We start from the raw sequence: 24197 nt of genomic DNA on the forward strand, positions 1-24197 counted from the left end.
GGTTCAAGCAAGTGTCTAGTCGAGGTCCAGGCAACGCCTAATCCGGATGGTCCAAACACCTTCTGCTCGTGTTCGCATCCCTTTGTGGCCATCGCAACGAGCGCTGGAAGCCCACGCGTCCACTCAATCACCCCCTACAACACAAGGTACTGTGTGAGTCCACGTACTCGTGTGCCATCAATGCTACCCGTAAAGAGTGCTCAGACTCTGCCGATGAATTGCCATTGGCCATCCCCCCTTTTCCACAGATCTGTTTCTCGTTCCGCTCCTTTTTTTTGGTCGGGCGACACGCGTCCTGATTTTCCACACCACGCATACAGTGTTGATGTGTTTTTGCTCGGGTCGAACTGTGTGAGAGTCTGATCTTCAGTAACGAACACTACATGAAGATGATGTCCTCATTTCAATACCTTGGTTTGAAGGGCCTATCACGTCCGCTCCTATATAGCAGCTATACAGCAGTATCGAGATCTCACTGTGCAAGTGTTACAAGTCAACGTTGGGAGGCATATGGGGTATCTAGTATGAACAAAGAGTCAGACGATAAAGAGTGACATGTTCATACCAGGAACCAGGGCTTTGGAGCAGTTGGATACCAGTTTCTCAGGCATTGGATCGGTTCTGATGTTAAGCAACCCATGAGCAGCAAAGAGATACAGACATTCGTCCGAGTACAGCATGAGGCTCTTCATTCTTCACACTCATTCCTGTACACTGCACAATAAATGTGTGGTGGGCAACGGACAACAAGCTCGGACTTATGAGCTGCATTTCAAGACTCACTACGGCAGTATACTGTACAGATCAGGAGTAACATGAACTACCTTCATTTGCCACGAGGTCGTCCAATCTGTAAATGATCGATGAGAAAATTCTATGTATGTCTCACCAAGCCAGATTATGGTTGCATGGTTGCATGATCTGCCGAATAGTTTGTCTCGCAGGCTCCAAGTAGTGTCTCGGCCTCAAGTTGCGTGGATGAGATCGTCTTGATCTCCATTTGTTCATCCTCGAAATTGCACTTGTCAGTGGATGCTGACGAGGTCCGAGCATGATTGGCAGTGGACCTCCTTATCCAGATACCCACAAGTCCTGAGGCCCGGCTATCACGCACCCGGAGACCATGGAAAGACAGACAGTAGGGCCGGTATTCCACCAAACAATGGACGATATGGGCCTCGTCAACTTTAAAATAGCTATTCGCCACACCGCGCCGTTCTTTGGGCTATTTAATTCCCATCAAAGCTTGTTTCACTTCTTGGAGGTGTTCCCTGCCGAGGGATGACCTTTTGTTGATAGTGTTTGTAGTCCACTGTACAAGTCTTCGTACAGAGTACAGTAGGCGCCATCAGCCTGGGAAGAACGCTTGCAGAAGACTTTCAAAGATCAGCATCTCTCGCCTCTGCCATATAAAGAATAAGGTAGCTAAAAGTAGATTTCACAACTGCTCCGACAAGTGATCATCGACAATCTATATGTACTGTACACAACAGATGCGGATTCCTCTCGCGTCAATGGCGTCTGCAGGTCCACAAAATAGATGATGCGAACTTTTCGGTCTTTGTAGCCACAGTGGAACGATGGAAGAAAAGAAGTGTACTTGGACGAAGCAACCGAAACTATCGAACCCGTACCCGTAGGATAGTTTTCAGTATGGCTGCACGCCGAACGGCCAACGCACGGGAAGTTGTTGGGGAGAATCCCAATGTGCAGTACTCTGTACAGTACATCTTACGAAGTGGAATGTCCGGATCGTGCCGGATGAGCAAGGCGTGCTGTCAGACCATTCCTTCAAATGAATAACGCGTGGCATCAGGCGTCGATGAGTGTTTGCATAGAATGCTCGACATATTGCAAACAAGGCGGGAGATTGCAACGAACCCTGGCTTACAAATGATGAAGATTCTCTGCAAAAGGTCACGGTTAACGGACAATTCAAGCACCGTTCCACAGTATACTGTCAGCCCGCTGAGCGGTGCCTTCACTCGTACGAAGTATGTATAGTAAAAACCAAATGTTAAGGAGTTCCGTCGGTCGGACTCGTTTCGAAGACGATTGGATGTGAGGTCCATGAACTCCGTTCGGATATACAGTACGATAGGTTGGCAAATTTTCCATGCTCTGTACGGAGTGTGGTAATATGGTACATCAACTTCTCCGTCGAACGGGCAAGCTGCATTTTTCCTAACCCATGAAATGTCCCAAACGCATTCGGGATCTGCAACGCAGCACCCCCCCTCTTTTGAAACACCACCCGTATGACCAGGTTCAGGTTGTGGTAAACCAGGTTTTGACGCCGGACTCGAATGATGCTGGGGTCGTGTTATCTCTCAATTCTGCAATCAGCGTGGTGTACGGAGGACAGAGGATCCTTTCTATCTCGGGCTTGTCAGTCGTCAGTTGTAGATACAGTGTGCTCGTGTAAAGGTTGGATGTGGCCGATGCAATCGGTTCGGTGCATAGCCACAGGATAAAGCTGATCCCAGCCACGCAATGAGCCTCTGATATGCGGCGGGCGCCAGAGATAGTAATGAGCAGCACCGGGGCGGAAAGTCAGTCCGTTGAAGCATAAGCGATGCAAGACAACGGTCGATGGGATGACGGCGAGATGGTGTCGCGATCAACTGTCCCAGAGCGAATTGCAAGGACTGGAGAAGTCAAGGCGTGGATCCTACTGCTCCATCGAAATTGAGTGAGAAGAGAATTATTTATCCGTACAAGGATTATGGCGTGTGAGATGTGCATGGGGAGTGTGGCGCGGCTTGTGCGTGTGTTGCAGATGTTTGGCCTCTTCAGCTCCCCGGTCGAATGCCCCTTGTTTGGTTTTGACCAGCTTCTGTCAAATCCTGGCCGGAACAGGTCAAGCCTTGATTTCGCCGGCTGCCCCTGCCTGTGCCCTGCCCACCCGAAATCAAAAGCCCACCCTCCAAAGCCTAGTGAGCCTCTCTGACTCGCTCGTAGCCATCCAAATTTCTGTCCTGCGCACTGGCACGCCCCTCTGCGGCCCCTAATCCCGAAACAAGCAGCAGCAAACCACCCCCAAGCTCCCTGCCCTGCTTCTCCCTCCTCCCAAAGCCTGCTTTTTTTCCCAGGCTCTCTTTGTCGTCGCCTTTTTCCCTCGATCAGCCTCATTTCTTTTTTACAACAATCACTCGTTGCCTTTTTCGTGTCTACCTTTACTCGCTTCTATCGCTGCGAGAGAGGCAAGTGCAAAGGGCAGTTTTCTTACAACGCCCAAGAAAGAGGCGCTGGTAAGATCGGGATCGTTAGCTTGCTAGCCACGCCTGCCGCGAACGCGCACCTGCATTGGCTGAGCAACCACCGCTCCTCCTTTCACTCGTTTCACAACAACCCTCACCTTACAACTCTTTTCACGCCGTTCTCACCTGCGTCCTTGACCACGTTTGTACCGGCTCGTCAAATTCCAGACTGTGTGTTCGTTCGATTACGCACGGCCATCAAAATTCTCTGGATTGACGATTTTGGACGGCCTGAACATTCGTCTACCAAGCCTACCCCTTAACAAGCCCCTCGCTCGTTCTTCAGTATCTCATAATAATTCAAGCAATCACACCGCGGAAAATCGCTCAAAACCGGAATATCTTAACTGCTGTGCGAGTTTTTAATGGGACTGTTTTAAGGTTGGTGAGATTCTGCCATTGCTTGAACAAGAGGCACGGAATGAATGAAAGTGGTATTGACCGTATGGCAGCAAATACATTCCACATCATGTCTGGTCATCCTCAGCAGGGCGGCTATGATGATGGCTACGGCCAACATCACGGCAATGATGCCTACTATCAGGACGACCATGGGTACCACGATCAATATGACTACGGTCATCAGCAGCAGGGAGGAGAAGGGTACTATGATGAATCGTAAGCACTGGACACAAACTGCAATGTGCTCCTCACTAATCGAAACCAGGGGCTACTACAACGCCGACGCTTCTAATCCCTATCACAACGACGGCGGATACTACGAAGGCCATCAGGGCTACCAAGATGATTACTACGATGGCCAATATTATGACCAGGGAGCTGCAGGCCAGCAACAGTACCAAGGTCAACGACCAAGACGCCGTGGTCATGATTCCGAAGAAGATTCGGAAACGTTCAGCGATTTCACCATGAGATCGGACATGGCTCGTGCCGCCGAAATGGACTATTATGGTCGAGGTGATGAAAGATACCACAGTGGCTACGACAACCAGGGAGGACGTGGGTATAGACCCCCATCCTCTCAAATCTCTTACGGTGGCAATCGTTCTTCCGGAGCATCGACGCCTATCTATGGGATGGACTATAACAACGCCTTGCCCGCCGGTCAACGATCCAGGGAACCATACCCAGCCTGGACTTCAGATGCCCAGATTCCTCTCTCGAAGGAGGAAATCGAAGATATCTTCTTGGACCTGACCGCCAAATTTGGGTTTCAACGGGATAGCATGCGTAATATGTACGACCATATGATGACTCTGTTAGATTCCAGAGCTTCTCGCATGACCCCGAATCAAGCATTGCTCTCGCTCCACGCCGATTACATTGGAGGCGACAATGCAAACTACCGCAGATGGTATTTCGCTGCTCATCTCGATTTGGATGATGCGGTTGGTTTCGCGAACATGAAACTTGGGAAAGCGAATCGTCGCACGCGCAAAGCGCGCAAAGCTGCCGCAAAAAAGGCTAAAGAAGACCCCCAAAACGAGGAACAGACTTTGGAAGCCTTGGAGGGTGACAACTCCCTGGAAGCAGCCGAATATCGTTGGAAAACACGAATGAACAAGATGTCTCAGCATGACCGAGCTCGTCAGATTGCTCTTTATCTTCTCTGTTGGGGTGAAGCCAACCAGGTGCGGTTCATGCCTGAGTGCCTGTGTTTCATCTTCAAGTGTGCAGACGACTATTTGCATTCTCCAGCCGCACAAAACCGCGTGGAGCCAGTGGAAGAATTCACTTACCTCAACAATGTCATAACACCACTGTATACGTACATCAGAGATCAGTGCTACGAGATTATTGACGGCAAGTACGTTCGACGAGAACGTGACCATAACAAAGTCATTGGTTACGATGATATAAACCAGCTTTTCTGGTACCCTGAGGGAATTGAAAGAATCGTGATGAACGATAAGTCGCGCATCGTCGATCTCCCTCCAGCTGAGCGATACTTGAAGCTTCAAGAGGTTAACTGGAAGAAGGTGTTCTTCAAGACCTACAAGGAAACCAGATCTTGGTTCCACCTGATGGTCAATTTCAATCGTATCTGGGTGATTCACTTGACTACTTTTTGGTTCTATACCGCATTCAACGCCCCGGCCTTGTACACCAAGAACTACCAGCAACAGCTGAACAACAAACCGCACGCTGCTGCTCAGTGGTCTGCGGTCGGTTTGGGTGGAACTGTCGCCTCTCTCATCCAGATCATGGCCACCCTCATCGAATGGTCCTACGTTCCACGCAGATGGGCGGGTGCTCAGCATCTTACTAAACGGCTACTCTTCTTGATTGGTGTTTTCGCCATCAACATCGCTCCAAGTGTTTACATCTTCGGCTTCTCACAAACCTCCCAAATTGCGTTGATTTTGGGTGTCGTTCAGTTCCTTGTGGCCTTGGCGACGTTCTTTTTCTTCTCGATCATGCCTCTGGGCGGTCTTTTCGGAAGCTATCTGACTCGGAACTCTCGCCAGTATGTTGCAAGCCAGACATTTACTGCCTCGTATCCTCGCCTCAAGGGTAATGACATGTGGATGTCCTACGGTCTCTGGATCATGGTGTTTGCTGCCAAATTGGCTGAATCATACTTCTTCTTGACACTCTCTTTCAGAGATCCGATCAAGATCCTGACATACACCAAGATCTCCCGGTGCGAAGGTGATGCAATCCTGAAGCAGTACCTCTGCAAGTACCAGCCAAAGATCTTGCTCGGAATCATGTTCTTTACCGATTTGATCCTGTTCTTCTTGGATACCTATCTTTGGTACATCATCTGGAATTGTGTCTTCTCAGTCGCACGATCTTTCTACCTCGGTGTGTCGATCTGGACACCATGGAGAAACATCTTTTCTCGACTTCCCAAGCGTATTTATTCGAAGATCCTAGCAACAACCGACATGGAAATCAAGTACAAGCCCAAAGTCTTGATATCCCAAGTCTGGAACGCAATTGTTATCTCCATGTACAGAGAACACCTGTTGGCCATTGATCATGTCCAAAAACTTCTCTACCACCAGGTTCCTTCCGAGCAAGAGGGCAAGCGCACCCTACGAGCCCCAACCTTCTTTGTGTCCCAAGAAGACCACTCCTTCAAGACGGAATTCTTTCCCTCGCAGAGTGAGGCTGAGCGTCGTATCTCTTTCTTTGCGCAGTCACTATCCACGCCAATCCCGGAGCCACTCCCAGTTGACAACATGCCTACTTTCACAGTCCTCATTCCCCACTACGGCGAGAAGATCTTGTTGTCTCTCCGCGAGATTATCCGTGAGGATGAGCCATACTCTCGTGTGACCCTTCTGGAGTATCTCAAGCAACTTCACCCTCACGAATGGGACTGCTTCGTCAAGGACACTAAGATTCTTGCCGACGAGACCTCCCAATTCAATGGCGACTATGAGAAATCCGAAAAAGACACAGCCAAGAGCAAGATTGATGACTTGCCTTTCTATTGCATTGGTTTCAAGTCTGCTGCTCCGGAATATACTCTGCGTACTCGTATTTGGGCATCTCTGCGCTCTCAGACACTCTACAGAACGGTTTCAGGTTTCATGAACTACAGTCGAGCCATCAAGCTCCTGTACCGTGTGGAGAACCCAGAGGTTGTCCAGATGTTTGGTGGTAACTCTGACAAGCTTGAGCGCGAGTTGGAACGCATGGCTCGTCGCAAGTTCAAGATTGTTGTGTCGATGCAGCGCTACGCAAAATTCAAGAAAGAAGAGCGTGAAAACACCGAATTCTTGCTTCGTGCGTATCCCGATCTGCAAATCGCTTATCTGGATGAAGAGCCGCCGCAAAATGAAGGCGAGGAACCTCGCCTGTACTCTGCCTTAATTGATGGTCACTCGGAACTTCTTGAAAATGGTATGCGTCGACCCAAGTTCAGGGTACAGCTTTCAGGCAATCCAATCCTGGGAGATGGTAAATCGGACAACCAGAACCACGCCATCATTTTCTATCGCGGTGAATACATTCAGCTCATCGATGCCAACCAGGACAACTACTTGGAAGAATGCCTCAAAATTCGAAGCGTCTTGGCCGAATTCGAGGAAATGACCACAGATAACGTCTCACCATACACTCCGGGAATTACCCCACCCAAGACCAACCCTGTTGCCATCCTAGGTGCTCGCGAGTACATCTTTTCTGAGAACATTGGTGTCCTGGGTGACGTCGCTGCTGGCAAGGAACAAACTTTCGGTACTCTGTTCGCTCGTACTTTGGCTCAAATCGGTGGCAAGCTTCATTATGGCCATCCGGATTTCCTCAACGGCATTTTCATGACTACCCGCGGTGGTGTCTCGAAGGCTCAGAAGGGTCTCCATCTCAACGAAGATATCTACGCCGGCATGAACGCTCTCATTCGAGGTGGTCGTATCAAGCATTGCGAATACTACCAGTGCGGTAAGGGTCGTGATCTTGGTTTTGGCTCCATTTTGAACTTTACGACGAAGATTGGTACTGGTATGGGTGAGCAGATGTTGTCCCGAGAGTACTACTATCTCGGTACCCAGCTACCCTTGGACCGTTTCCTCTCATTCTACTACGCTCATCCAGGTTTCCACATCAACAACATGTTCATCATGTTGTCAGTGCAGCTTTTTATGATTGTCTTGCTCAATCTTGGTGCGCTCCGACACGAAACAATTGTCTGCCACTATAACCGGAACACTCCCCCAACGGATCCTCTCAAACCTACCGGCTGTACCAACTTGATTCCTATCCAGGCGTGGGTTGAACGTTGCGTTCTCTCTATCTTCATCGTTTTCTTCATCGCTTTCGTGCCTTTGGTTGTACAGGAATTGACGGAGCGTGGATTCTGGCGTGCTGCAACCCGTCTGGCCAAGCACTTTGCTTCTGCATCCCCAATCTTTGAGGTATTTGTTTGTCAGATCTACGCCAGCTCCATCCAGCAAGATCTGTCCTTCGGCGGTGCTCGTTACATTGGTACCGGCCGTGGTTTTGCTACTGCTCGGATTCCCTTCGGTGTCCTGTACTCTCGGTTTGCTGGTCCATCAATCTACCTCGGTGCACGGTCCCTGATGATGTTGCTGTTTGGTACAATCACCGTCTGGAATGCGGCCCTCTTGTGGTTCTGGGTGTCGATCCTGGGTCTAGTTATCTCGCCATTTATCTTCAACCCGCACCAATTTGCCTGGACCGACTTCTTCATCGACTACAGGGACTACCTTCGATGGCTGTCTCGCGGAAACTCTCGTTCACACGCGTCTTCGTGGATCGCTTTCTGTCGCCTGTCTCGTACACGCCTGACTGGTTTTAAACGTAAGGCTTTGGGTGCGCCATCCGAGAAGTTGTCTGGCGACGTTCCTCGCGCACATTTCACCAGTATTTTCTTCAGCGAGATTATCGGTCCTTTGGTCCTGGTAACATTGACCTTGATCCCATATCTCTTCATCAACGCCCAGACAGGTGTGAAGGACCCTGCGAAGGCTACCAACTCTCTTGTCCGAGTGGCACTGGTGGCATTCGCTCCCATCGCCATCAACGCCGGAGTTCTAGGTGGTCTTTTTGCCATGGCCTGCTGTATGGGCCCTGTGCTGAGCATGTGCTGCAAGAAGTTCGGCTCTGTCCTTGCAGCTATTGCGCATGCTGTCGCTGTCATCTCTCTCTTCGCGTTCTGGGAAGTCATGTTCTTCCTCGAAGGATGGATTTTCGCAAAGGCATTGCTGGGAATGATTGCAGTCATTGCCCTCCAACGCTTCGTGTTCAAGCTCATCATCGCCCTCGCCTTGACCCGAGAATTCAAGAACGACACATCCAACATCGCTTGGTGGACCGGCAAATGGTACTCGATGGGTTGGCACTCAATGTCCCAGCCAGCACGTGAATACCTTTGCAAGATTACCGAGCTCGGTTTCTTTGCTGCTGACTTCATCCTTGGACATGCCATCATGTTCATCTTGTTGCCCGCTCTTTGCGTACCATACATCGACAAATTCCACTCGGTCATGCTCTTCTGGCTGCGACCTAGGTATGTTTGGTTGTCCCGTTTTAATGTTTCCACGCTAACAGCTTTGCAGTCGTCAAATCAGACCGCCCATCTACTCGATCAAACAGTCTCGCCTGCGAAAGCGTCGCGTTATTCGTTACGCCATCTTGTACTTCGCACTCTTGGTCCTATTCCTCGTTTTGATAATTGGTCCTGTCTTCGTCCGCAAATACATCAACAATCTGCCAAGTATTCCTCTTGAGCTTCTCCAACCTACTGGACAGGACAACAACGATACGAGGAACAACCTTTTCACCGGGTCTGCTCTCCATGATTTCGGCAATGGTGCAGCTGCAACCGGTGGAGGTGGAGGTGGCGGTGGTGGAGGCGGTTCCACCGCTGCAGCCACGAGTGCGAGTGGCAGCAATCCTTTCACCTTCGGCGGTGGTGGTCGATTTGTGAGATGGTAAATTTGGTTATATTAACATTGTTCAAGGGAGGAGAAGAGGAAGGTTCGGATCAAGGTTCATTTCCTACTCCGTCGCTCTTTGTTCAAACAAAATTAATGAATGAAATGGCAATAGACAAGCAGCTGCCAAGGGAAAAAGGAGCTCTACTGGCTGGCTTTTCTGGCGGCAAATCATTGGGGAACGGAGTTGTGACATTAAGGCATATCTTGTTTCTTTAGACATACTCGTACTGTACATGAGAATCAATGGAAGGTTTTACTTTTGATGCCGCAATGTTGTAAGCGCGACAATTGTGCATAGGTTGCTGCAGGTGACTGACTATCCGTACCTAGCTGCTCCCAACCTCTGCTGCGTAATCCGCTTGGAGGGGGTAGTCTGAGTGCCGCAAGGCAGAGGGAGAAGGTTGTTTCAATTCATCAGACTCGATGGAAAAATCGTTCCAAGTGCTTAAAAGGTGTAGACTCAACAACTACACGTCCTAATAGTATGATCCTTACAGTATGCGGATTTCGTTTAATAGATTAACCCAAGCACTTCCATTCCCAGTTCCCTTGCTATTTTAGATGCCAACCGGCAGCACCGGTCCCTCCGGAATTGGTCTCTATGACGAATTCTTTGTCAGACCAAGCTTTTTCCCAACGTTGTCCCAACTGAATCTTCGCTCGAGGTGCTGTCAGACCGTGGCGTTCTCCAGCCTTACCTAAAAGTTGTGGCTGCCCCTGACACTAAAAGTAGTTCGCGCACCTCACGGCCCTTGATGACATGCCGCGTTGAGACCGCAACGTTCAACTTTCTCGTGCAGACTTTTTTCTCGAATTCCTCATTTCCACGTTGACGTTGCATGTCTGGGCATCATGGACTCTCAAGAGCCTCAAGTATACCTTGCACAGCTGGCAAATGCAGCGTCTGAACAATTCCACAAGATCCCTGGGTCTGCAATCTTCCTACGCTACGTACAGTCCAGCTACCAGAACGATCCCGTTCGCTCCGCAGTCGAACTCTTCCTGGTGCTGTTTGCGATCCGATACCTCCTTGCGCCAAAGTACTCGACCAAGCCGAATTATGTCAAGTTGTCTGAAGAGGTGAGTGCGAGGCAGCTGGGCTGTAACACTGAATTGGCTCCTAAGTCGTGGCGCAGGAAATCGACGACCTCGTCGATGAATGGTCACCGGAACCTCTCGTCGCGAAGTCGACGCCATTTGAAGAGGCTGAGTTAGAGAAGAGACCCATAATAGTCGGGTGAGTTTGTCCATACACTTGATTTGTCTCGCAGTGTCTTAACCAAATTTCTGCACCAGTCCGAGTGGTCCACGAGCCAAACTCGCCAACGGGCGTACGGTGACCAACCTCGCTTCGTACAATTTCTACAACTTCCTCTCGAATGAAAACCTCAAAGAGCGGGCTATACAGACATTGAGAACCTACGGAGTTGGGCCGTGTGGACCACCCGGCTTTTACGGGACGCAAGATGTTCACATGAAGATCGAGGCCGACATTGCCGCTTTCCTGGGCACAACTGCATGTATCATTTACGCGCAAGCATTTTCGACGATATCCAGCGTCATTCCTGCGTTCTCGAAGCGAGGTGACATCATCGTTGCCGACAAGGCTGTCAACTATGCCATTCGTAAGGGCATTCAGATTTCTAGGAGTACGGTGAGATGGTATGAGCACAACGACATGGAGGATCTGCAACGAGTCCTGGCAAAGGTCACGAAAGAACAAGCAAAGAAGCCGTTGACACGCCGGTTCATCATCACTGAGGGTCTGTTTGAGAACGTTGGTGACATGGTTGATCTGCCGAAAATTGTAAGTGAGCAGGTGGATTCATCGATGGCGCCGTGATTGACGAGACCACAGATCGAGCTGAAGCTTAAATACAAGTTCCGTCTGATCTTGGACGAGACCTGGTCGTTCGGTGTTCTTGGCCGCACCGGACGAGGCGTCACGGAGCACCAACACGTTGACGCTGCTGAAGTAGATATGCTTGTTGGTTCGATGGCGGGCCCACTGTCCGCTGCTGGAGGCTTCTGTGCAGGCTCAGACGAGGTCGTTGAGCACCAGCGTCTTTCGGCTGCTTCGTACACCTTCTCCGCAGCATTACCTGCCATTTCTGCCGTGACGGCCAGTGAAACACTCATGATGCTGCAGACACAGCCTGACCTTTTCGCGCAACTTAAGGACAACATCAAGACTATGTGGGCGCAACTGCATCCCAGAAGTGACTGGGTGTACTGTACTAGCGCCGTGGAGAATCCTATAATGCTGTTGACCTTGAAGCCGGAGGTCATCACTGCCAGAAGATTGAGCCTTGAGGATCAGCAGCAGATCTTGCAGGACGTCGTTGACGAGGTGAGTGACTACTGTGCTTTGAACAAGAACATGCAGAAAACTAACCTTGACGTAGTGCCTCACTCAGAATGTTCTGATCACCCGCGTAAAGAGCCTTCCTGCTGGTCCATCGGGAGCGAAAACAGATATTTATGCGCAGGCGCCAGCTTTGAAGATCTGTGTTACGATAGGCCTGACAAAGAAAGAAATCGAAAAAGCTGGCATTACAATTCGGCATGCCATCACCAAGATCATGACTAGGAGGCGATAAGCTATGACGTCTATACTTTTGTGTACAGTATGTTTTTGGAACAAATTAAGAACTATTTTGATGGCATGAGAAATGGGCTTTCTGTCTCCAGACAAGCAATGGAGATAGATGTTCAGCGATGCAAAGCACTACGGAGTATACGAAGTAGTTAATGTGTAATAAATTCAGCCTTTTTATCACGTTGCATGGTATCACTTGCAACGATTCTCCCAAGGTTTCCCTTCCCTTCGCGTCGACGTTCCATTCAGCCCGTCACCAAGCGAAGGTTCGTGCTGATGGTCATGGAGAGCGCGAGGTAGGCGAATTGTGAAAGCAGAATTTGCTTCTTGATGAGCATCATGAGAGGGCAGGAAGAAAGCCATGAAAAACAAAATTGATCTATGGATAAACGCGCTGATCGGCTTCGGCTCATACGTTGGAAGCATCGTCCGCTTGTTCAGTCTGGCCCCCTTCATGAATTCCACAGTGGCAGCTCATCTTGAGTCTGAAATCTTCTTGCAAGCCAATCGCCGTTGAACACCTGGAAAAAGGGTGAGACTTTCTTTCACTGACTAATGGCCCCTCGTAAACGCAGGCAAGACCCTCAAGGTCGGAGATGGAGTACGATTGGATCAGCACTTGCCGACCTTCAAGCTGTATTACGGACCTTGACAATGCCTGTCCAGTGAAACTCGTCTCCTTGCTCTCATTTCTGACCTTTAGGAGTCGCCTCAGCCGGAGACTTGAATTCAGAACGCCTACGGAAAGTGGTTAGACGGTGAGTCGGACTGCGGGGGCCCCCCGTATCGACAGAGGCTAGATCTTCGAGGCTGGACCACCACGAATTCAATCTACGACATCATCAAATCAATTACACCATTGTTGCACCTGATACTGCCTAGAAAATCCTGGCCACCTGCCAGCCCCTCCATCGAGCTGAAAAATGATGGCTCAGCTGAACCTCGTGTTATTGTGGTGAGTTGTAGCTGGGTGCCGCTCCTAACCCAGGCCAATGCTCTTGTAGTGGGAGTACATAAGGGCTGGGTGAAGCTGGTTTCTGCTGGCTATTTTGCTGTCTAAGAAGAGTTCTTAGAGTGCCTCAACTTCCAATTTCTCTGACGATTCTAATCTCCTACAAAGGACGGGAACTCATTGATTTCCAGCCTCATGTCTTTCCCAACACAGCCTGCTTTCATCCACTCTGGGACCTGGGATGATGTGACTAGACGGCACCCTGCGATGAAATGGATGGAGGACTATACCCTGAACTTCAACAAGCGCGGTCGCTGGGAAGACAAGAGGAACGAATGGCATACTGAAGACTTTTCTCTCGTCAAGCCGGATGGCTCGGAATTCAAGGGCCACGAGGTTGCCTGGGAGCAGTCCAAGTCGATGTACAATTTCTTCACCAAAGAGTTTCATGAGCCTTATTTCCTCGTTTGCTGGGAGATCGACGACGGGTGGGAAATGCTAGGTCAGGCGTACTTCTACGCCAATTGTATCGGGGAGTCTGTCGCGGGCGAGAAGAAGGTCGCAGATTTGCAAGGACGCGAATGGGATGTGAAGATTCCCTCTGCTTTCCGATTCATATATGTCAAGAGGGATGGCGCGGCGCACGGAGGAATTGAGCTGAAGAGATGTGAAATCATGGGTGACTCGATGCCTGGTGTTCATATTTTGATGCAGAGGGGAGTGATCAAGCAGTGAAGGACTGGGCCATGATCGTTCTTCTGCACATGTGCTTGTAGTGGTTGTTATTACCTTGACTGGAATTTGTATTCTTGCAATTGGTACAAGTATTTTCTGTAATGGTGTGTTGTTTCCAAACAAAAACAATTTCTGATTCTGTTCTCCATGACACCAGCGTTCATCTTGAATACTGTCTGTATGTGACGTACGCGGCCACTCATCGACCTTCGCCCGTTCGGTGCTCGTGTTTGCTGTACTCTGACCCAATGTCGAACATCTGTAGCAGAGTAGCGCTTCTGACCTTCTGGGTCGTTGAGAAGTGGAAGGTCGCTGAGCCTGATATACCTCATTCATACGGATCTACTGGGAAGGCCAAGAAGGAGTTGACGTGTTTACAGTCCGACCGCAGCCTAAACGATCCCCGGCGCAGCCTTGGCCTTCCGACCAACATCTTCACAACCGTAAAACCCGATACTACTCCCTCGTCACAAGGCGACCCGGGTTACTGCTTGAAGGAACTTAGTTGTGATGCTCGAGACTCGTGCCGAACTTGAGCCATGGCGCACCTGTTTCGTGGCAAGCAGGCCGGCATCGCGACCGATCTCTCAGTAGGTGTGTCGTCCGAGGTATTCATGCTGGATGAGGTGAGTCGCCGGGGACTTGGGCTCTCCCTGCCTGAGCATGCCGCTGACCGTTTCCAGTTCGCTCGCTATGGCCCCAATTCTCAAATCTCCGTCCTTGCCTACGATCCCGTCCAGTCCCTCCTCGCCGTTGGCACGAATGAATCCCAGTTCGGCGCTGGCGTCGTCAATGTCTATGGACAGAAGCGTGTCGACGTGACCTTCCGACCTCCCCGGCCCGCTTCCATTCGAGCCATTCAGTTCTGTGCCGACAAGCTGATTGTCCTGGACTCCAAGAACGACGTCAGCGTCTTCAGCCTCGATAACAAGCACATGGTTGCGAACTACGCACCTCCCGGCCATGTAACCGCTCTGCTCACTGATCCAAGTTTAGACTATTGTCTGACGGGACTACAAAATGGTGGGTTGGAACCAAGAGGCTTAGAAACAACGATGGAAAACACACAACTGACCTGCGATGATTTAGGAGAGATTGTGGCGTATGACCTGGATAGGGAAGGGCTCACGCCGTTCAAGATCCCCAATCTCTGGCGCGAGCGCAATCCAAGAGCACGCATTCTGCCGGTGGTGTCCATTCAGTTTCACCCAAAGGACATCGGGACGTTACTCATCGGGTACTCCGAAGGGGCCGTGATCTACTCATTCAAGCAGAACAAGGCGCTCAAGTTCTTCCAGTACGAGGTGCCCAGAGGCGCTCCTGGTGGCGATGGAGACCCGGCGGGTGTCAATCAAGCGCGACATCCTCGACTCACTCACGCTGTATGGCATCCCACCGGCACGTTTGTGTTGACAGCCCACGAAGACTCGAGCATGATATTCTGGGACCCCCGTGACGGTAGAGCGATTCATGCAAGGAACCTAGACGAAACTGACGTCAATGTCCCTGGCCGTGGCTCGTCCAGGGCTGGTCCTGGCGCCGGTTCAGTTAAAGAGCCCTATTGCAATATCTACTGGTGCTCAAAGGAGAACGCCGACGATACGGGCCTTCTCATCGCTGGAGGCTCATCCACGACCAGTCCGAGCAAAGGATTGACCTTTATTGATCTCGGACTAACACCGAATTATCAGACATCAACCTGGGACTACTTGGCAGGCCATTTTAGAAACCCAAAGAGAGTACAAATCCTTCCCACACCGCCAAACACTCAGGTAACGACCTTTTTGCCAGTTCCACGAGTATCTCCGCACTTTGCAGGTTCTCATGATCCTATTGCGGTCCTGACTGTCTTATCCTCTGGCGAGCTTCTTACGATGAGTTTCCCTTCAGGACACCCAATTACTCCTACGAACCAGCTTCACGTGTCCTTGTCGTTTGTGCACCCTTTCGTCACAAAGACAGCTCTTTCCTACGTTGACCGAACAAGATGGCTTGGTATGAGAGAATTACGTCAACACGGGCCGAATATCTTGCTGGGAGGTGCGGCAGGGACGAAGCCGCTTAAAAGACACGAAACCCGCAATATTGTCCAAGCAGCACATGCCGACGCGACGATTCGAGTTTGGGATGCAGGACATGGGGATCTGATTGAGAATCCTGGTGTCATTCAAGTCGATCTCGGTAGAGCCGTCGGCCGCTGGGATCAGTTAGACGTTTCTCAATTGAGTATGTCTGGCGCAACTGGAGAATTATCCGTCGGACTTAGATCTGGCGAATTGGTTGTCTTCAGGCTGAATAGAAATCAGTTTGCTGGACAACCACCGGCCGATCCTGGCTCAAATGGTGGACCCGGCCAAATGACAGACATCAGCAGACGAGCTGATCCGAATCTGAGAGAAGGACTTTTACCATTGACGATGACAAATGACCAGCAAGGACCCGTCACGGCTCTCCGTCATTCTGATGTTGGGTTTGTGGCTGCCGGATATGCTGGAGGCGGAGTCACGATAGTTGATCTTCGTGGACCAGCCATCATTCATACTGCGCTGTTGAACGAGATTGTTGCGACCAAGCATAGACGGAATAGTGTTCGTCGGTCTGCCACAACCCCGCAATCTACTGAGTTCGCAACGGCAGTGGAATTTGGCATCATGACCCTTGATGGTGACGGTAAGTGCATCGCATTCCTGTATTGTTGTCCAAGTCTAACAAGTCGGTAGACTATTCTTCACTTGCCTTGTTCGTAGGCACATCTCGCGGCAGGATTGTGACTTTCAAGATCCTGCCTTCACAGTCAGGACGATACACGGCACAATTTGCCGGGGTTGCTCAAACTGCAGACGACAGAATCGTGTCAATATCGCCCATTGACGCTCACACGGGAGCTCTGGCTGCAGCGACGGGACAGGCAATGGCAGGGCTGCAGTCAGGTCGGAGAGTAGATGGTGTTTTGGTGGTGGCAGCCGTTTCATCTGTCCACATTTTCCGTCCGGCCTCGGCAAAAGGCGCCTCGAAAACGTTCGACCAATATCTTTGTGACGCGGCAAACGTGACACGCTTCGAAGACCGCGGCTACGCACTGGTCGGACTCTTTGGAGACGGAACCGCCCGAGCATTCTCCATCCCAGCTTTGAAGGAGATTGCGAGCACGCGGGTCAACCACATCCTGGACACGAAACGGTTCAGCGAGGCCATCGTCACCCCGACCGGTGATATTCTGGGTTGGGCGGGGCCGAGCGAGGTGTCCATGGTTAACGTCTTTGGCGCGGGCCTGCCCTTGGCCCCCAGCACCGACGCGCTCTACGATCCCACCAAGATGGTTCCCCCCCGGCCCACCATCAGCAACCTCCAGTGGATCGCGGGGACGCAGTACATTACTCCCTCGGATCTGGACATTCTGATCGGCGGGGCGGACAGGCCGCCTTCCAAGCGCATGGTCGCCGAGATGCGCGCCGCCCAGGAGGCAGAGTACGCGCGACAGAGGGAGGCCGCGCGGACGGGACGCGCGCCCAAACCCGACCCCAATCAGGAGTCCTACTGGGCCTACATGCAGCGACAGCTGGCCGAGAGGACCGAGAACCTGGGGCTGGCGGGTGACAGTATGGACCGGGCGGCGGACTCGAGCAACACGTGGAGTGACGACGTGAGTAAATTCGTCGCGAAGCAAAAGAGGCAAGCCGCCCTGGGGTTCGTGGCGTCCAAATTTGGTTTTTAGCCTCGCGTCTTTACGTTCTGACACTGACCAAGTATATGTTGAATATCTCGGAGCCGGGTTGGGCTGGCTTGGACTAGGTAGCTAGATGTGGTAGTTTATGCGTACGGATATAAGCAATGCCCGACTGAACAAAGTTTTGGCTGGGGAATCGAAATTCTCTTCCTGGCACTGTTCAAATGTATAGAACAAGTATAGAACAAGGTGGTTTCTGTGCTCGGGAACACCCAGGAATGATTCACCTACAGTGTACTATCGTAGCAAGCACACGCACGCACGCACACACACGCACACACACGCACACTCTCTGTCCCCAAAGAGCCTTCTTCATTCAGGGTTCCAAATGTACTCCGTACTCCCTTGGTATACTCCTCACCTCTGATTTCCCTACTACAGTAAAAGACCCTGGGCCCTGCGAGCACTCTGGCAGCTCCTGGTCCAAAGCAAGTATGCACGTACGTTGTACATGAGCCTCTCGCTCACTCCCCCTCACTCGTAGAATCGTCAAGTCGTACTCGTGAAACCAAAAAAAGGAGACAAAAAATTCTCCCACCAGACCGACTCGACAATTGTGTGTGTCGATGGCCGCCGCGATGATCAAGTCCGGGTATATACATACCATGTGGGAGCATTCCATCTGGACAATGAATCGCACAGGGTATGAGTGGTTCAAATGGAATGGCGCATATACTAGATATAGTATCAGTACTGTATCGGCCGAATTCAACCACCGAGGCCACCTCCGTCGGCATTCCTCAATTTCGCGGCGAGGGGGGTATCGTAAAAGTTGTAGTACGGATCTGGAACGCAAAACGAAGAGTGTCGAAGTAGTGTCTCGGGCGTTGGTCTGTCGCTCGGATTGCTGAAAACGGATCAAAGGTCAGTAAATCGAAACACGAGACAGAAAAAAATGGGCCGGATCAAAACTCACACTTGGAAACAGTCGTACATGAAGTTCAGGCCGTCCACCGTCGCAGTCGACTGCACATCTTCGGGAATCGGAGGCGCTTGACTGAGACTTCCCAACTTGAAGATTGCGCCGATGGCTTCTTCCCGGCTCCAGGGTCTCTTGCCCGCAAACATCTCCAAAACCACGCAGCCAAGGGACCATATGTCCACCTTGGCGCTGTACCCTTGCCCTTGCGATCTGACCACTTCTGGAGCCATCCAAAAGACGGACCCTTGCATGCTGTTGGTGATGTCGTTGCCATAAATGTTGTCTGACTTCTTGGAGATGCCAAAATCGGAGATCTTACAGGTGCCATCAAGATCAAGCAGGATATTATCGGCTTTCAGATCTCGGTGCAGGATTCCCTCGTGGTGAAGATAGGCCAATCCCTCAAGTGTTTGTCTTGTCAGTGATCGAACCACCGACTCTTCGAATTTCCCATGTTTGCGCAGACAGCTGCCAATGGACCCACCAGGAATGTATTCGAGGTAGATACTGACGGAAAACTCCTTTCGTTCAAACCCTAGGTATTGAACAATGTTGGGATGCTCTAGGTCTTTCATCGTCTCAATTTCTTGATCCAGAGCAGCGACCATTTCTTTGATACGTTCCTTGTCGTGGCCTGCAGCTTTCTGGTTGACTTCGACCTGCTTGACGGCCAAGAAATCACCAGTAGTAGCGTTCATACCCAGGTATACACGACCGTAGGTACCTTTGCCAATCAGCTGACCACGAATGATCTTGAAAGTCGCCTGTCTCTTAGGCATATCTTCGGAAGGGACCTCTTCTTGTGGTATCGGATCTAGGGTTGACAGTCGATTACCCGGCCTAGGCTTGATCTGTACAATGTTCGCTCCGAACATCTTTGTACTTTTGCGACGGACGATGCTGCTGGCATTGGCCTGTTCAACCCTTTGCGCCACAGACGGACCTCTCCTGATATCATTACGCTTTTGTGCCACTTCACGAATGGACTTCATACGCGAGATGCCACCTGCGGCCCGTCCGACTTGTCTTTGCGCAACATTAGCGACCTTGTCTCGGTCTCGGGCTTTGAGAGTGGATTCATCTGATCCTAGAGTGTCAGATTCGCTCTTGCGCTTGAAGTCTAGATCCAAGCCTGTGGTGCCATAGTGTGCGGAAGACACTGATGCATTTTGTCCGCTTTCAAGAAGATTTTGATCTATCGATTTCATGGGAGAGTTGTTGTCACCTTTTTCCTCTAAGTAGGGCTCGTCGAGATTGACGCCTGGGAAGAACTCATCCAGGTGATGCACCACATTCTCCACTGCAGGACGATTCGCCCATATGTCACTGATGAAGGAGTCTCTGCGACCCATTCTGGCATCGTCCGGGGATTGCGCGGAACCACTGAAACTACCCTCAGACAAACTGCGCTCATAACCGTCGCCACTGGCTGTGGCGCTGTCTTCGGCGCCATTATGGTGCATAGATAGACCACCTGATGAGGCTGGCGATTTGAAGCGAACATTTTTTCCTGCATGGTGGTCTGTGTCGACCGTCAGTGCCGGCCGCTGTTCCTTAGTTCCCATTGCCTGATCTATGTTCCTCGGTAATGACTTATTGGTCAGGGGAATAGCGAATAAGCCATCGTCCGAGTCATCATCCGAGTCATCCTGTTTGAGAGGATTAGGTGAAGGAGCAAATGACACGTTAGTCTCCCTGAACTCAAGGTCTGGTCCGTATGACTTTCTGGTCTGCAGGCGAGGTCTGGGTGCATCGTCAGAGGGGCTGATATCACGAGATGATGCTGAATGGCGCGTGCTGTCGATGGTAGGGGTGCGGTTCTGGTTGTCTTGGAAGCCTCCATAGGCTCGTTGGTCGAAATCGAATGGTTGCCTTTGTTGTAAACCCTGGCCTCCAACGGAAGCAGGAGCACCAGCCATTCTACCAACATTTGCCAGTGCAGCTCCGATACCCGCGGATGCCATGGCCGAGGAGCTCGATTTCTTCTTCAGCCTATTAGCTTCTTCCTCTGCGATAGGATCAGAAATACGTTTCAAGGCATCCAAAGAAGATCGGGTCCCAGATCCTCTTGCTCTGAGAGAGTTGACTTTAGTCAACGTGGTCGACTCAGACGGTGCCGTTGGGGGCTTTCGAACTGGAACTAGAGGTTCAACCTTCTTGTCTTCAAATGGTGACAGCCGCGGACTATCAAAGTCAATGACAGTACTTCCACGAATGCCACCACCACTGTAGGTAGAACTCGACTCCTTTTGGGCTCGGCGAGATTCCAGGTAAGCCTTATGCTTGGCCTCGGTCTGCCGTCGATACTCCTCAGCCTGCTTTTGAAGCAGCGCTGGGTCCGTCGAGGGCTGTTCGCCCACAGAGCTAGGAGCCGGTGGATAGCCGTTACGACTGATTCCGCCAGCAGAATTCGATTTCAACATCGGTAAGCCTTCTCTCTGACCAAATGAGACACCCAGCCCAGTAGAAGTTGCTCCTGACACAGCTGATAACGTTGGGCTCTGCACATATAACTTTAAGCTTCCTGTATAATCCGTCCGACTACGGATTGAAAGAAGGGCGCTGTCGGAAAGGGGAGTGTCGTGATCTGATTGTCCGGGTTCGGTCACGAATATATGTGCGTACTCAGCATCGGCAATTCCCAGCTCAATACAGATGAGGCTCCGCAAAGCTCCCGGTGATTCCACCTCCGTTACATCGACGAGCCGGTAATTCCAGCAGTCAGGAGTAATAAAAATATATTTTCGCGAGATATTGGCTGGTCGTTTTGACGTATAAGAAGATCTTTCATCTTCGCTGGCCACGCTAGTAGAAGCCGGTCGTTGCTGCAATGCTGAATCGCTCCCATTCGCACTGGGCTTGGAAAATAGACGAAGCCCTCCTGGACTTGTTGGTGACTCAAGAGCATGATCGTCTGCAGGAGGTTGACTATGGTCGTGTCTCTTTCTGATGAACTTACTCCATATACCTGGCTTTTGATCTTTCGCACTTGATCCCGTGGGGTAGTCATTACTCCAGGTGCGATGCGTTTCAAGAGGCGAAGGCCTCGACATCTCTTGAGCGTCTCGGCGATCAGCATAAAATCTCCCAGAATGTGCATTTTCTGTGCCACTCCTGCTGCTGTCGACGTGACTTCCCTGAGCATTAAGTCTCGAAGATCCATTCACTTTCAGCATGGAGTCAGTGCTGTTACTCTTGTTATGTTCGGGTCGATATGTCTGTGAGGACACACTTGTGGCTGAGGCAGGTACCGCATTACTGAGGCCGGGGCTCGCACTTGGGGATGCTCCAAGACCTTTTGGTAATAGACCAGTCGAGCCATCGCCGGATAGATTAGGACTGTGTCGCCCACGACTGGTAATGGTTGTGAGAACATTCCTTGTGTAATCTGCACGACTGGTGCCATGGAAGCTGTCCGGTGCCTTTGCATCACTGGGAGTAGAGGAGCTACTGCTGTGTTTGCTGAAGACAGGCATCGTGCTGCTCCGGTTCTGTGAATTGCGCGGACCGAGCCCTGTTGGAAAAAGAGCTGCTTGCTTTCCTGGGCTTCCTTCGGGGCCGGAAGCCCCAGAAGGATTGCTGAATTCGGCACGAGGAAGATGTGGAGAGTTTTCCACTGTACCATCTGTGGAGGCGCTTGGGATCCCCGATTCACGTCTTCGATGGCCTATGCCCGCACTCGCTGGTCCTTCACCTCCTTGCTCCACAAGCCTTGATATCAGTTTGCGCAGCCTTTTGCCTTCCTCACGTTCCCGGCCTTGGTCCCATCCGGTATTGCTACCAGAACAAACCTTTGCTAATTGAGGATAGATCGTCTGATGCATCATTCCAAAATTGCCACGGCCGTTGGGACCGCGTCCTAAGTCCAGGAAATCCGAGCCTTGAAGCTTTAGCAACTTGAAAGTCTCCTGCCAGTCCTTTGAGAAACCATTGGCGGTAAGCCAAACCAGAACTCTTTCCAACGGCCATTGCAGTGATAGTTCGCTAGTGCCACCAGTCGCAACAGCAGCGCTATAAGCTCGTTGACGGTTGTGATCGTTACCGGTCTGAGGATCACGTAGTGTTGCTGTAGGAGGGCCTGGAGAAATTGGCTCGTTTCCGTCGCGGAGTGGTAGGGTGAATGAAGGCCGCCCGGAAGAAGCGGACGATGCGCGAACCTCCCTGTTCGCAATGTCCGAATTCGACTGAGCCGGGTTGGGATAAGAATAGCTGTGTGAAGCGGTCGTGCCTTCGGAATGTCTTTTCTCCGATTGCGAAAGACTCGGTTCATTTGTAAACTGCATGTCATATCCAGAAAAAGAGGAAAAATCATCAAGAGGAGGGATACCGACCCCTGGGCCAAAAGAGTCTCCGGTTGGGATGAATGTTGCGGAAAGGATGGGCTTATCATTCTGCGGGGGTGGAGGAGGAATATTCAGGTGTGAAGGCTGTCGCATACCATATTGTAGATTTTGATTTTGCAACATAGGAGGAGGTGGTGGTGGTATATTTTGGCCCAGACCCGGTCTTCCCCATGGCTGTTGCTGCCATCCTCCGCCCGGTAGTCCATATACCGTGCCCAAGGGCAAAGAATTCGGGTGCGGCCCTGGAGGGGGAGGAGGCAACGTCGATTGCGGATGCGGTCGTGGTGGAGGTGGTGGCAGGTGGCTCAAGATGCCTTGACCTGGGGGTGGCGGCGGGCCTGGTATATATTGTTGACGTTGATTATCCATCATCTGGCTATTCGACACCATCGTCCGGTGCACCCAACTGTTCCTGACCTAACTCCTCTCCACCTGGTAGGGCCTATTGCACTTGCAGGTGTTGACCTCTTTACCGCGACGAGAGGCTGCTAGGCACCATTTTCTCCTTATCGGCGCAAAACCACCTTCAAACCTCCTCACGCTGACCCTGTCGGATGTCCGGGGCCTGTTGCAATAGTACTCGATTGGGCTAAAGTGATCGCAATCGCAACGAGCACGACGCTGAAGAAGAAACTTTCCGCGGAGAAGCACTCGACAGGTATCGTGGCTCGGCAGGTCAACTGCGACGGATCGTTGTAGGGCCTAGTATGCGGTTCGTAGGCGGAGGTTGGATTCGGTGCAAGAGGTCGCAAGGGCGTAACGATGCAAGTGTCGGGGAGATAATACGCAAGGCTCTATCCTCGCAGGCGGACGTGCTGCTTGCTGCGATGATTGGAGAATACACCTTGGAGTCGTTCAGGCGCACTCTTGAAGGAATGGAAGAACCTGCGATGAGCAGTGCATGACAAAGGTGAGAGTGTTGGAGGCCTGTGCTCGTACAGTGGCTGGTCTGCTGAAGGCGTCGTAAGAGCCAATGAATGCTGGAATAAGCCTGAAGCGAGAAATAGCATCAATAACCACAATGACTACCTTGATTAAGGATAGCGCATGAACGTCGCCCCTGGAGATGATCGGGTTAAGCCATCCGAAGCCTATCTCGCGCCCCTACGCCAACCTCTGGTACCTATAAACTTCCCTTTTCGCTTCCCTGCGCCCCTACAATGCCCCAACATCACTACCTAGACTACGAGTGCGGTGCAACAAGGGCGCTCCCAGACGCCAATGCAGCCTCGGAAGAATACTCAGGCGCACCCGTATCACCGTGCCAAAAGGAGCATCTGTATAA

At 51.2% G+C, this 24197-nt stretch overlaps 4 protein-coding genes across 4 annotated transcripts; 3 read left to right on the forward strand and 1 right to left on the reverse strand.

The window, feature by feature from the left end:
• The first annotated feature begins 3093 nt into the window (after positions 1 to 3093).
• Positions 3094 to 9942, forward strand: PV06_04733 (1,3-beta-glucan synthase component FKS1). The gene is made up of 4 exons (XM_016405660.1): positions 3094 to 3641; positions 3713 to 3878; positions 3928 to 9204; positions 9254 to 9942. Exons 2-4 carry the CDS (start codon positions 3730 to 3732, stop codon positions 9630 to 9632), a joined length of 5805 nt encoding a protein of 1934 aa, XP_016263866.1. The 5' UTR covers positions 3094 to 3641; positions 3713 to 3729; the 3' UTR covers positions 9633 to 9942.
• Positions 9943 to 10387: 445 nt separating this feature from the next.
• PV06_04734 (uncharacterized protein) lies at positions 10388 to 12444 on the forward strand. Its single transcript, XM_016405661.1, has 5 exons — positions 10388 to 10714; positions 10771 to 10871; positions 10931 to 11441; positions 11493 to 11984; positions 12040 to 12444. Exons 1-5 carry the CDS (start codon positions 10487 to 10489, stop codon positions 12232 to 12234), a joined length of 1527 nt encoding a protein of 508 aa, XP_016263867.1. The 5' UTR covers positions 10388 to 10486; the 3' UTR covers positions 12235 to 12444.
• A 1903-nt stretch (positions 12445 to 14347) lies between these two features.
• On the forward strand, positions 14348 to 17861 carry PV06_04735 (uncharacterized protein). The gene is made up of 4 exons (XM_016405662.1): positions 14348 to 14546; positions 14604 to 14943; positions 15010 to 16590; positions 16641 to 17861. Exons 1-4 carry the CDS (start codon positions 14460 to 14462, stop codon positions 17633 to 17635), a joined length of 3003 nt encoding a protein of 1000 aa, XP_016263868.1. The 5' UTR covers positions 14348 to 14459; the 3' UTR covers positions 17636 to 17861.
• Positions 17592 to 23967, reverse strand: PV06_04736 (uncharacterized protein). The gene is made up of 2 exons (XM_016405663.1): positions 18564 to 23967; positions 17592 to 18494 (listed from the first exon to the last, which is right to left on the reverse strand). Exons 1-2 carry the CDS (start codon positions 23300 to 23302, stop codon positions 18356 to 18358), a joined length of 4878 nt encoding a protein of 1625 aa, XP_016263869.1. The 5' UTR covers positions 23303 to 23967; the 3' UTR covers positions 17592 to 18355.
• Between the last annotated feature and the right edge of the window lie 230 nt (positions 23968 to 24197).

The sequence above is a fragment of the Exophiala oligosperma genome, assembly GCF_000835515.1.
Source record: "Exophiala oligosperma strain CBS 72588 unplaced genomic scaffold supercont1.4, whole genome shotgun sequence".
NCBI lineage: Eukaryota > Fungi > Ascomycota > Eurotiomycetes > Chaetothyriales > Herpotrichiellaceae > Exophiala > Exophiala oligosperma.